This window comes from Aegilops tauschii, chromosome 7 (assembly GCF_002575655.3).
Source record: "Aegilops tauschii subsp. strangulata cultivar AL8/78 chromosome 7, Aet v6.0, whole genome shotgun sequence".
NCBI lineage: Eukaryota > Viridiplantae > Streptophyta > Magnoliopsida > Poales > Poaceae > Aegilops > Aegilops tauschii.
The window spans coordinates 47284247-47297406 of NC_053041.3; the positions used below are offsets into that span (position 1 = coordinate 47284247).

Sequence of the window (13160 nt, forward strand, 5' to 3'; positions counted from 1 at the left end):
TCCGTGGAGTTTCAGGTCATTCCGAGAACTTTTGTTTCTGCACATAAATAACACCATGGAAAGTTTGCTGAAAACAGCGTCAGTCCGGGTTAGTTCCATTCAAATCATGCGAGTTAGAGTCCAAAACAAGGGCAAACGTGTTTGGAAAAGTAGATACGACGGAGACGTATCAGTCCCATGTAGTTTTTAAACTAAACTTGATGCAGAAAATTATCTTTGGAATAAACTAGATGCAGAAAATTATCACCTTTGGCAAAACAAGTATAACCTTTGGCAACTTAATTCACAGGTCGGCTCTGTTTATTATTGACAACGAATTAACAAAGTGGCTGCGACTTGGAAGACGTTTTACTCGACCGCAGAATGAATTCACTTGTAATGTTGGAATATTTTCCGTAATTCCTGGCAAACCAAAATAGTATGCAAATTATTTCACCACATAATTGTCACGCAGCTGGTTTGAACTCCAAAACTTACATTTTGATTCTTGGGTGCAGATGATAGACAAGAATTCTGATTTCTTCCATTGAAGGCCTTAGTGGGCATACCACTAGGGACCTTGTTGAGATGCTCAAGGCGTGAGAGAGCTTTGTCTTGCAGTGCAATGCACAAGATGGAGGTCCAGAGCAGGCACCTATAGGTGCAATGGTTACATCAGGCGGCGCCATCACCCCCATGTAGGTAGTGGCTTCGCCAGCGCGTCTGCTCCAGTACCCCTTCTTGCATAGGTAAGCCACTCAGTTGGTCCCACTACTCCGCTTTCTCTTCTACTCTGTGTGCTCACGGCCATCCATTCGTGGTTCATTTAATTCCATGGCAATTTCTACGATTCTGGGTTGTGCTGATGGTCTATGACGCAAACACTTTCAATTCCATGGCAATTTCTAGCATTCTGGGTTGTGAGTCTCGTGATGATTCTGGCATAATAGTCAATGGATTTAGCCCTCAAGTTTAGTCCTCTAAGTCTTTCTCTTTTGTTGTTGTAGTTGGCTGCTGTGTTGTTGTAGTTGTGGTTGCTTTGCACCACCTTGTTATCTCTGTTTTGTTACACATGTGCTTGTCCATTGACCATATGACAATTGTCCTTACTACTATGAAGAAACACTTTATTGTATCAGTGCATCTACATGTATATGAACGGTGATTTCTTTTTCATACATGCAACATGTGTCGCTGATCTGCCAAGCATATGATTCCAGAGCATCTCGTCACCAGCGACCTACCTACACTGGGACTTGACTGCCAGCCGACAGCACGTGAACCATACCATACATCATCGGGACCTCCATGTCCGACTACATGGGCTGCGGTGAGCCCCTTCTCTCTCTCTCTCTCTCTCTCTCTCTCTCTCTCTCTATCTATCTATCTATCTCTATCTCTCTCTCTCGCTCTCGCTCTCTCTCTCTCTCTCTCGCTCTTAGAAGGTCTTGCCATTGAGCTATGGGAGATTATTGTTGTCATGTTGTATGTAGTGGTGGTGGTCGTCGGCCACTACCATGATCTTGGGACTGTTGTCAGATTTCTTTCTTGTCGATTAAACATGTCATAATACTTGTGCTTTGCGACGCCATGTGTGTATGTGGCTGTTACTATGCTTTGTTGCCTATGCAAGATTATGTTGTGCCTCGACGAATATGCTTTGTTTTATCCATTTCGATATCTTTTTTGCATTGCATGTTGCAGGGTTTGGTAGTGGTCCATGTTCTAGCTTTGGTAGGATCCTTGCTTATGTTGGTGTGTTGATTTGTTAATAATGGCTATCATCATATAGAAAGAAAACGCTTACTTATTAACTGTTGTAGTGTTGATGTGCATGAATAGATAGAACAAATGCTATCCTTATGTGCTTTGGAGGGAGCCATCATGCATGTGTTAATAATATTTCTGACTCATCTTGGATATATATTTAATCCAGTTGTATGTTTGATTGTCAGTTGTTTGCTATGCTAGCTGATCAATGGGTGCTTCTTTAATTTGCTATGTAGCTGATTAGTTTCTGTAGCTCAACATTTTTTGTTCTTTCCTATGCCGAACGCTTATTCTCTGACTTCGGCCTAGGTGAGCCAATCGCTTCCTTTCTTTTGCATGCTTACTCTCCTTCCTTGTGTGTCCACAACCATCGAGCCGTGGTAATTGTATGCTGGCCATTGCACCATGGAAATTTCTCGGGATCAGTTTGTGGCTGTGGCGATGGTGTCTGTTGTAATCCACATTTCTGTTTTTGTGAATGAACGATGACCAAAATATTTTCCTTGCTATGGTTGCGGCTGCATTGCGCCATATTAATTGATACTTCCGATTGTTACACATGTTCTGAATCCATGATGATTAGGGTCCCATGTAGTTTTTAAACTAAACTTGCTGCAGAAAAAGTTTTTGGAATAAACTAGAAGCAGAAAATTATCACCTTCGACAAAAAAAAAAGTGTAACCTTTGACAGCTTAATTCACATACTAGCTCATATAGTAATTTTTTTTCTAGGAACCAATCCTGCTTCCTAAACTGGGTCCATGGTTTTTTGGGTTGTCTATTTGTTGCTTCCCTTGTTGATGTTGTATTGGCCAGTAAAACAAAACAGTCTGTGCAGTTTTATTTCTCCTGTTGCTAAGGTTGTTAATGACCACTGATAAGTAGTATATAGTTTTCTCCTCCGGCTACAAGCTTCCTTGATTTTTATGCGGCACTGTGACTCGTTGTGTCCCGAGCACTCAAATTTCTTTTGCGATAATCTCCAAAGGATTTGGGATCTCCGATGTTGCACTAGTGCCAGTACTTGTAGCATATGTTCTTTGTTTGCTCCTTCACGAGTAGAAGAATGAAACATTTGGGCTTAGGATCTTGCTGCATCTCAACACTCTTCAGTCTCTGGAGCACTCTTCAGTCTGTTGAGGCTGTTGTTGGCAAGGGTAAGCAGTGAACCATATATTAACAGTTTTTTATTTGGAACTTTGACTATCAAATCCTATGAAAAATATGTTGCTTCAAATTTAACCAAATATTGATTATGAACATATATTTCAAGATAATCTAGTAGTATTAATGTGTTGCAGTTGTTGGTATTTGGTATATATTGATAGTTGTGATCAACCTTTAAATTCAGGTCCTGCATTTGGATCTTGTTCTTGCTGCTTTGGTTAGGCAGCAATTTAGAATCTCTATAGCAATAGGCTTGCATGTCACGCTAATCAAGTATGAAGCAAAGAGTTAGTTCATATTGTGTGTGCAAAGGCTAGCTTGCCTAGTTAGGGCCCGTATCTTAATCAGTGCTTTTAATCCTCTGTTGATGTATCTCCCATCGTGGTCGATCCTTGCGGCTTGCCTTTGCATATTTGCACTGTTTAGTCTGTATTACTTGTCTTTGCCATTGCATAATCATGGTTTTCATGTGCCATTGGCTGTTACAAGTCGCACTTTGAGTTGTTTATTTACTTTACTAAGTAATATTCCTTCCATGAGATGAGGTTTGCCTGCAACGGTGGCTGTGGTGGCTACGTCTTCCTTGGTTCCGGTGAGTCCATGGTCATCTTCCTTTATCCATGTGCCTTGAGATGGCCTGGCAATTGAGACGTGGCTGATTGTGGTGCTGGCCACTGGGTCAATGATTTAGGGTTTTGTGTTGTGGTGGTGGTCTTCCGGCCACGGCAAACTTGTGTTTGTGATGCTCTTGTTGTTGAAATTAGTCCCTGTGCTTGTTAGGATTTTTTGCTACTGTGCATGTTGTTTGTTTGGGTTTGATACTCATTCCATAGAAGCTTTTTGTAGTAGAATGAGATCTTGTTTTAGTTATTCAATCGGTGTCGGCAGAAGCATTTTTACATTTAAGATAATCATCATGATTCGATATTTGTAATCTGACTAGCTACTCCTTTGCAATTCTTTGTAGTGGCTTGAGTACAAACTCGGAACTGCAGCTCCTGTTGGCGCGACCTGGTGGTTGATGTCGCGGCCTCCAGCATAAATAATTAAGGTCCTGCTATTCGATCATGCTGTTGTTGCTTTTGTCAGGCGGCAATTTCTATTACTTTGTGTGAGACTGTTCTAGGAGTACTCAGCCCTCCTAGCTAACTTGCCTAGTTAGTGCCTCGCATGTTAGGTGTATTAGCGCTTTTAATCCTCCGTCGATGTATCTCCCAATGTGGTTGATTTTCGCGGCTTGCCTGCTTTGCATAATTGCACTGTTTCGTGTGTATTAGTTGTCTGCCTTTGCAAACTTGTGGTTTTCATGTGCCATTGGATGTTACAAGTTGCACCTTGATGCATATGCGAGTTGTTTATTTGCTTTACTGTCCGACATTCTTTTCATGAGCTTGGCCATTAAATATCATTCTAACTTGAAAGCCATTTCATATTCATGAAAAGGTTTCTCCTTTTGCCTTTACATGAGGTCGGTTGCTGGTGCTTTGTAAACAAGCAGCCATATTTGTCTCGACTTGTGTTTTGTTGTTGAGAAACCTGGCTCGGTTTCGGTTTAGATATTATTACAAGGGACAAAGGAGCAAACCTAAAGAAAATAAAAACCTGACTCGGTTGTTTGTTTAGATTTGATAATCGTTTAGGATCTTGGCATGCCGCTGGCCAGGATGTGGATTTTGATATCAAAGGGATGATTTCCTTAGACGTGTAGACTTAACCATATAGATAAATTGGACTGTCAACTTAATCTTTCTGTAAGTTACTTGCATGAGTGTTTGCAAAGAATTCCTGAGAAGTTCAATTTTTTTAGTAGAATTAATTAGATCATGGTTGTGCCACTTGATCTTTTTACCAAGAGTTAATGATGTGCTTTTCTATTGCTGGATAGACGAGTAGAACAGAAAAGCAAGGACGGTGTCATGCTTGATATACTCCCTTGTGTTGCGTTGTGAGTAATAAGATCGTTTGACCTGTGACGAGCTTGCTTTCCCAGATGTACAAGTAATTTGTGGTGCTTGACTTGTTTTACATGCCTCCTTTATAAATTCTAGGATTTCTGATGTACTCCCTCTATATCAAAATACAAGACCTTTTTTCATACTCCCTTTGTATAAAAAAAAGTCTTGTATTTTGATAAGGAGGGAGTATTAAACTGTTGCTGACTTGATGCAAGCACTGTGCTTTCAGATGCATGGCAGTGACGGTTTGGCGCCATTGAGATTGATGACGCATGATGCTGCTGCAAGGCGCCGATGAGAGAAGCACCTCCAAGGTCCGAGATTTGCAAGCACCAGATGAAGTGGCAAGGCGAGCTGGCTGGATCGTGTTAGTGTGTGCATTGTTTGTCCTGGCGAAGTGCTAATTGTTGATATGGGTGGTGATGTTGTTGTGTGTACATACAATACATAAAACAAAATGTCTTGGCTGTTTGCTGCTGCTCTCTTGGTCGGCTGGCTGGTTGTGTTGCCCAAGTGGTGGAGGAAATTCAAATATCCTTGTCTTTATTTATGTATGTGTTGTCCCCAACCAAGCATAGATGAAATGGGTTTGAAATGCAATGAAATCTTGAGGAAAGGGTTTGAATAGCTGTTGTTGCTGCTTTCCGGTTACATATTGTGTGAATGAATCTCTCAAATGGGAACTCCGGAATCATGGGCTCTATCTGCACCTAGTTGGTTCAATCGAGATGGCTATAATATTTCAAGTCAGACTAATAACATGAACATCACCAGCGGGCAAATCTGATTGTGTGTGCTTTTGTGGATGGAAGTAGATTACTCTGCACCAAGAGGTATTGGGGAAGTAGTCTTTATTAATTGCATCAGTCTAGTTTATGTCCAAACCATGAACACAGGTGTAAAATTTGCAATTTGGCGGGCGACGAGCCGAAGAAATGAAGTATCGTACCGAAGAAAGAACCACTCAAATTGTTGGCAAAATCGTCTTAGTCACTAGCCTTTATTTATTTATTTTATTTAGTTATCAACCTGCAGTAATGGGCTAGCAAAATAGAGTGCAGCCGCAAGAGCGCCAACCAATCCCAATCTAGTAAGCAGGCATGGCATGGCATGCTGCTTCTCGTTCCCGTGAGAAACCAAAGCCTCTAAAGAAATAAATGCATGCCTGGTGATGCCCACCAACTAGTCAAGGAGGGTTCAGCTTGCGCCAGCTCACCGATCCGCGGCACTACGGCCTTCTACTTCTCTTCACCATGCCTTCCAAGACTATCTCTATATATACCAGAGGTAGGCATTCGTCCGCGTGCGGGGTGCGCGTGTGACTTATGACTTGGGCGACGGCTGGCGAGAGGCGATGCTCTCCTTCTCCTTGTGAGGAGGTGGTTTGGCTCCTGGCTCCTCACCCGTCGATTAGTCGTCGCCGGTGAGTGCTCCGTTGACGGGGACCATATGTGCTGACTGAATCTCTCACAGTTCGGTACGGGAGATGGTGTACAACTCACCCTGCTCTTGTAGCTCTCTGGCGTCTTGTCTTGGAAGAAGTCCGTCGAGGAAGATACATGAGGCCTGAGGGTAGGAGGTCGTTGGCGGATGGCAGCGGCCAGGTCGTAGGTGAAGGTTCCCTCCCTCTGGCTCTGGTGGGAGGATTCTTGTTGTTGTCTGCAAAGAAGAAGAAAAGGGTGGTCGGAGCTCGTCTGATCCGGCGTAGTGCAGCTTGAGGAGGAGGAGGAGGAGGAGATCATGTCGTCTTGTGGGGCGAGAAAGACCACGGCGGCCGAGTCCCGAAATCGCGGCCGCGATGAACTTGCGATTCCAGGCCGGCGGCGAACAGGTCAGGCGAGTCCCAAAATTAATTTGATTGGGTCGGAGCTCGGCCTAATTCTCAAAAAAGAAAAGGAAAAGAAAAAGAGAAGAAGATTGGCCTAGCCTGGATATACGGGGGAGGAAGAGAGAGAGACGTCCCGCTCCAAGGTGACCATGGACACGGAGTTCCCGGGCGCGCTGCACAGCCCCACCACGTGAAACCAGTAGAGATGAGCGTACGTACCCGGCCGGGCTCGGTTCTCCTTAAAATCCTACGAATCCGTCTCCGATTGGATTGCCTCCGTCAGACTCGCCCTACGTACGTGACTCTGAACCATGGGCCGACTCGGACCTGTACCAGCTTTCCATGAAAGTACGTACATATAATAGGACCTGTAGCTAGCCACCTCCCTTGAATCCATCAAATCAAACCATATCCAGATCCACCAGAAGATCGACCGAGCAACTACGTATGTACGTACCGATCGATCCACAAGATTAAGGGCAGCGATCTGCGCCGGTGCACCGGCCCAACCGTTGGGCTGGTCGGCCCGCAGCCGTCCGATAGGCCTACTAATAACCGTTCGATTACGATCTAATCTTCGTCTTCGTTCACCTCTCGCCCGCTTCTTCGTCAAACCAACACCGCAGGACGCGCCTGACCTTGAAGAACCGCCCGCACGTTCTCCGGCCGTCGCTGCCCTCGTCGCCGGTCGTCCGGTCGCCGTCGCTGCCCTCGTCGCCTGTCGCTGTAGGTCGCCGTCGCTGCCCTCGTTGCCGGTCGCCGTCGTCGCTGTCGGTCGCCGTCGCGGTCTTCGTGCATGCAGCGGCCTGCTCCCGCGGTTGCAGCTCCCCATGGCGACGACGGTAGCTCCGGTGCGGCGGCACAACTCCGATGCAGCCGGCCATCCTCGTCGCCGGTTGCAGCATCAAAAATGGCATAGTCGCGTCGCTTACAACCAAAAAAGTGGTGGTAGCAAAAACCAGTGCCGATTCCAGCAAATCAAACACACCATGGAAACAAAAAAAAGAAAATGAGGCATCGATTCCAGCAAAAAACTCGCACAGGGTGGAACCAAAAACATGAAAACACTGGTTCCAGCAAAAACATGATACGATGGAAGCAAAACCAGACACCGGTTACAGCAAAGTCAAGACGCCAGTAGCAAAAAAATGGGTTGTTTCCAGCAAAATCCGAAGACATTAGTAGCAAAAAAAATGGTTGGTTGTAGCAAAAAAACAAATTGGTTGCAGCACCAGCGTCGGGCCGTGGGCACCACCGTCAGGCCATGGTCACCACCGCCGTGGGATGGCCCCCATTGGTTGTAGCAAATCCCGTCATCGGTGGTAGAAGCTTTTTCTGTAAACGATTGAAACTTTTTTTGCACATACGATTTCAAAAGCTTTCTCTGTCGAACGGTTGCAACTTCGCTGATTGTGCAGAGTTTGGTTGTAGCTTTCTCTCTCGAAGGTTGAAGCTTTTTCCTCTACGGTAGAAGCTTTTCTGTAAACGATTGAAACTTTTTTCGTTTTGAGCAGCGCCTGGGTGAAAGCTTCCTCTATCGTCAAGTTGAAGCTTTTTTCGTCAAAGGTTGTAGCATTTTCCGTAGACGGTTGTAGCTTCCCTCGATAGCACTTAAGGTTTGCAGCTTTCTGTATATACGGTTGAAGCTTTTCATATAGAGTTTGAAGCTTTTTTTTAGCGGTTGCAACACATGGGGGTCTGCGGCAGGTTCTGTAATGCCTCGCCTGCAGGTAGATGTGTGACGCCGACGGCCGTGTGATCGCCGCCGCAGATCTAGAAGAGGGGGGGGGGGGGGAGTGGGCGGATGGGGGGAGGGAGGAGGTGCGGAGGTCGTCCATGGCATTCTCGGCAGCAGCCGTGGTTTGGACGGCGCGGGGTTAGCGGAGAAGATGGGGAGAGGTTAGCGATGGGAGCCGCGTGGAGGGAGGAGGTGTGGATCTCGCCGGCGCGCGATCCGCCTCGTATCTCCGGCCACCTCTAGTAGCAGCTCGCCGGCGCATAGTCGACCGGAGCCGCGGGGCGCGCTCGGACGACGGGGGAGCAGCTGGGGAGCGAGAGAGCGGAAGAAGAAGGCAACCATAGCGAAGGGATAAGGTGGGGTCACGGTCTGTTCTGGCCACATGATGACTCCCAATCGAACGTCCCGCGCACGACCGGCCCAATGTTCGGCCGGCGCGCCGGGTATAAACGTTTCCCCAAGATTAAGGTAGCCAGCCAGCGAGGAGGGTAGCCGCCAACATGGGCTGCGGCATGAGCCGCCTCCTCAAGGCCACCGTCGCTCTCGTCATACTCGTCCTTCTCTTCATGCCCGGGGCCATGGCAGCCGCCGCCGCAAGCTTCGACGCCTCCCGGACACAGCAGCTGCCCCTGCCGCACGGAGAAGTGCACGGGCCGGAGAGCGTCGCCTTCGACGCTCAGGGCCGAGGCCCGTACAGCGTATCCGACGGCCGTATCCTGAGGTGGAATGGGCCCAAGCTCGGCTGGACAACATAGGCCTACGGACCAGGCTACGACAGCGAAACGTGCACGACATCCAGGTTTGGCACGGAGGCGGACATAGAGAGCCGCTGCGGCCGCCCGCTTGGCCTGCGCTTCAACGAGAAAACGGGCGACCTCTACGTGGCCGATGCGTACAAAGGGCTTATGCGTGTGCCGCCCGGCGGTGGGGAGGCCACCGTGTTGGCCGACCAGATTGATGGCATGCCGTTGCGCTTCACCAACGGGGTTGACGTCGATCAAGTCACCGGTCAAGTCTACTTCACCCACAGCTCGATGAACTACGACAGGTCTGAACACGAGATGGTCACCAAGAAGGGGGACTCCACGGGCCGCCTCATGATGTATGATCCACGAACATCGGACATCATCATGCTCCAACCTAGGATGACATACCCGAACGGTGTCTCGCTCAGCACCGACCGCACGCACCTCGTGGTCGCATCTACCGGCCCATGCAAGCTGCTGAGGCACTGGATAAGAGGGGTCGACGCGGGCAAGTCCGAGCCATTTGCCGACCTGCCGGGCTACCCAGATAATGTCAGGCCCGACAGGAAAGGAGGTTATTGGGTGGCGTTGCACCGTGAGAAGAATGAGTTGCCTTTTGGCCGTGATAGCCATCTTCTTGCTGTCAGGGTCGGGGCCGATGGGAAGATAGTCGAGCAGATGAGAGGGTCAAAGAAAGTCAGGCCAACCGAGATCATGGAAAGAGATGACGGCAAACTCTACCTGGGTTCGGTGGAGCTTCCTTATGTCGGCGTAGTAAAAAGGAAGTAGAGAGAAGTAGAGAATAGTATGTATAGGAGGGCTTTTAGTTTCTTATTATTCTTGCCGCTAAATGTAATGCTCCAGTTTCTTTTTCTATCAGGCAAACTATTGTAATCCTTATTTTTATGATCAGACCATTTGTTTTTTGCTTCATTTTAATGTCCGGCATGATACTGATGTCGTTTACTGCCATGCGCTAGAGAGATGCAAACTTGAAGATATAGGATGGATTTAGTTTCTTATTATTCTTGCGGCTATATGTAATGCTCCAGTTTCTTTTTTATCAGGCAAACTATTTTATCCATATTTTTATTAGCAAACCATTTGTTTTTTGCTTCAGTTTAATGTCAGCCGAGTAACCGATGACGCTTACTGCTATGCGCTAGAGAGATGCAAACTTGAAGAGACGGACGTAGGGCGTGTCAACGGAGCCGATCCACAGCAACCCGTTCCCCTCCACCACCTCGCTCACCGTGGAGTCGCTGAACCCCGCAGCGCCACGGCCACCCTGCCATTCTTGACATCTCCGGTGACGACAACCCTGACGGCCCTCATGGAGTTCGCCATGGTACCGTTCTATTCCCACTGCTTTTTTCGGTTCAAGCCCACCCAGTACCCATCCCTGGTCTCCTCTGTCGGGGTGCACGTTGTCCGGGTACCGCGGCAGCTCGGCAAGCACCTCCGTTTCCCCTGCCGTGGGTGCGTGCAGCCAGTGACGAAGCAGCCTGCATGACAATGTCTTGGCGACAACGAGGTGCGTCCTGTCGGCGCTCACAGAGTCACAGCCATGCCGTTGGGGAAGGCCAGGCCGGACCTGAGCACGGTGACATTGCCGGTCCGCGGGTTGCACATCATTAGCCGCCCGGTAGTGTCACCGGTCAGCACTCCCTCGCTACAGGCATGCACAACCATATGATTAGCTACTTGTCTGGTTGTGAATGCCTGCATCTGCATGCACTACTCCTAGTACGAGCGAGTTGTCAATGCGCGTGAATTCACTAGAGCTCTTCTAAAAATCCATGCCCACCTTCCGCTCCGAAGCGAGTAGTGTTGGTGCTGCCTCTCGCAACACCTCCTCTTCTTCCTCACAAATTCGTTACAGGCATGCACAACCATATGATTAGCTTAATAATAGAATGACCAGAGAAAGAAAAATGCATGTACTACTACTCTACTAGCGAGTTGTAAATTACATTGGTTATACATGAGCAACGATGCTATACACACGACAATTGCCGAAAGATTTTTGGCCGACATCATATTTGGCTATGGTTTTATAAAATGCACCATGAATAAAGTGTGAAACACCATCAGTTATTAAATATCTAGGGACTCCAAACGCGGGAAAATAACTTCTTTAAGTATTTTAATAGAAGTGTTGTGATCAACACTACTAGTTGGAATAACTTCTACCCACTTAGCTACGTAATCAACAACGACCATAATATAAGTATAACTGTTCAAGGAAAGAAAATATCCCATATAATCAAAGCACGCAATATCAAATAGTTCAATAACAAGTAAATAATTCATAGGCATTTCCTGACGTCTACAGATATTACCAATTCTTTGACATTCGTCGCAAGAAAGTACAAACTTATGTGTATCCTTGAAGAGAGCAGGCCAATAAAAACTAGATTGCAATACCTTATGTGCGGTTCTATCTCCAACACGGTGTCCTCCATACGCATCAGAGTGACACTTCTTTATGAGATGTTCTTGCTCATGCTCAGGTACACAACGTCTAGTAGCACCATCTACTCCTTCTTTATATAGATGTGAGTCATCCCAGAAGTAATGTATTAAATCAAAGAATAACTTTTTCTCTTGTTGATATGTGTAATTAGATGGTATATATTCAGCAAGAATGAAATTAGCATAATCTGCATAGCAAGGATTATCACTAGAAGAAGCATTTACGATAGCTAATTGCTCATCTGGAAAACTATCATCAACAGGCAGTGGGCCCTTCATGACCCACAAGTATAGGAGATCAATCGTAGTCCTTTCGATAAGTAAGTGTGTCGAATCCAACGAGGAGCAGAAGGAAATGACAAGTGGTTTTCAGCAAGGTAATTTCTGCAAGCACTGAAATTATCGGTAATAGGTAGTTTTATAGCAAGATAATTTGTAACAAGTAACAATAGTAACAATAAGTGCAGCAAGGTAGCCCAATCCTTTTTGTAGCAAAGGGCAGGCCGAAACGGTCTCTGATAATAAGTAAAATGTTCTCGAGGACACACGGGAATTTCATCTAGTCACGTTCATCATGTTGGTTTGATTCGCGTTCGCTACTTTGATAATTCGAGATGTGGGTGGACCGGTGTTTGGGTGTTGTTCTTACTTGAACAAGCCACCCACTTATCATTAACCCATCTCGCAAGCATCCGCAACTACGAAAAAAGAATTAAGATAGGATCTAACCATAGCATTAAACATGTGGATCAAAATCAGCCCTGTACGGAATAGCACATAAACTAGGGTTCAAGCTTCTGTCACTCTAGCAACCCATCATCTAATAACTACTCCACAATGCATTCCCTTAGGCCCAAAGATGGTGAAGTGTCATGTAGTCGACATTCACATAACACCACTAAGGGAATCACAACATACATATCATCGAAATAGGAGAAAGATGCCACTATCTACTTTTATTATTCCCTTTGGTGTCTATCATACTGTCATTATCTACTTACGAGAGAGATTCCACTAGCGAACCTATGGCCCCACGGACCATTCTCCTTTAATACTTGTGTATACACATTGATCTGTTATTTACTTTTATTATTTTGTTTTTCCACTGTACCATTATCTATCCACTATTTGCTTTTAATCTTCCAACTAGCAAGACGAGGGGATTGAAAACCCCCTTTCCAAGTTGTCACAAGGTTTTTATTTTGTTTGTGTGTAGGTGTTGCTTATCTTGTTAGCAGGTCACACTTGTTGAAGTTAATTTTCATACAAGACAAATTGTCAAAATATGAAAGAAACAACTTAATATTTCTAGCATTATCCAAACTAGGATGCAAGAATAGAGGGTCTCATCAGCATATTGCAGGCTGATGATCCTACCTAGAACAACATTAGGGAGAGTGCGGCAATAATTCTTTCTTGAAAAGCTTTGATCAACATTTTACATAAAACATCAGCAACCCAGTTAAATAAAATAGGAGAAGGGGGATCCCCTTGTTTTAGAA

General features: G+C 46.1%; 1 protein-coding gene and 1 pseudogene across 1 annotated transcript; one reads left to right on the plus strand and one right to left on the minus strand.

The window, feature by feature from the left end:
• The first annotated feature begins 8804 nt into the window (after positions 1 to 8804).
• On the plus strand, positions 8805 to 10354 carry LOC141027964 (protein STRICTOSIDINE SYNTHASE-LIKE 10-like; annotated as a pseudogene).
• On the minus strand, positions 10346 to 10815 carry LOC141026763 (protein STRICTOSIDINE SYNTHASE-LIKE 10-like). Its single transcript, XM_073503612.1, has 2 exons — positions 10739 to 10815; positions 10346 to 10688 (listed from the first exon to the last, which is right to left on the minus strand). Exons 1-2 carry the CDS (start codon positions 10813 to 10815, stop codon positions 10346 to 10348), a joined length of 420 nt encoding a protein of 139 aa, XP_073359713.1.
• Positions 10816 to 13160: the final 2345 nt, after the last annotated feature.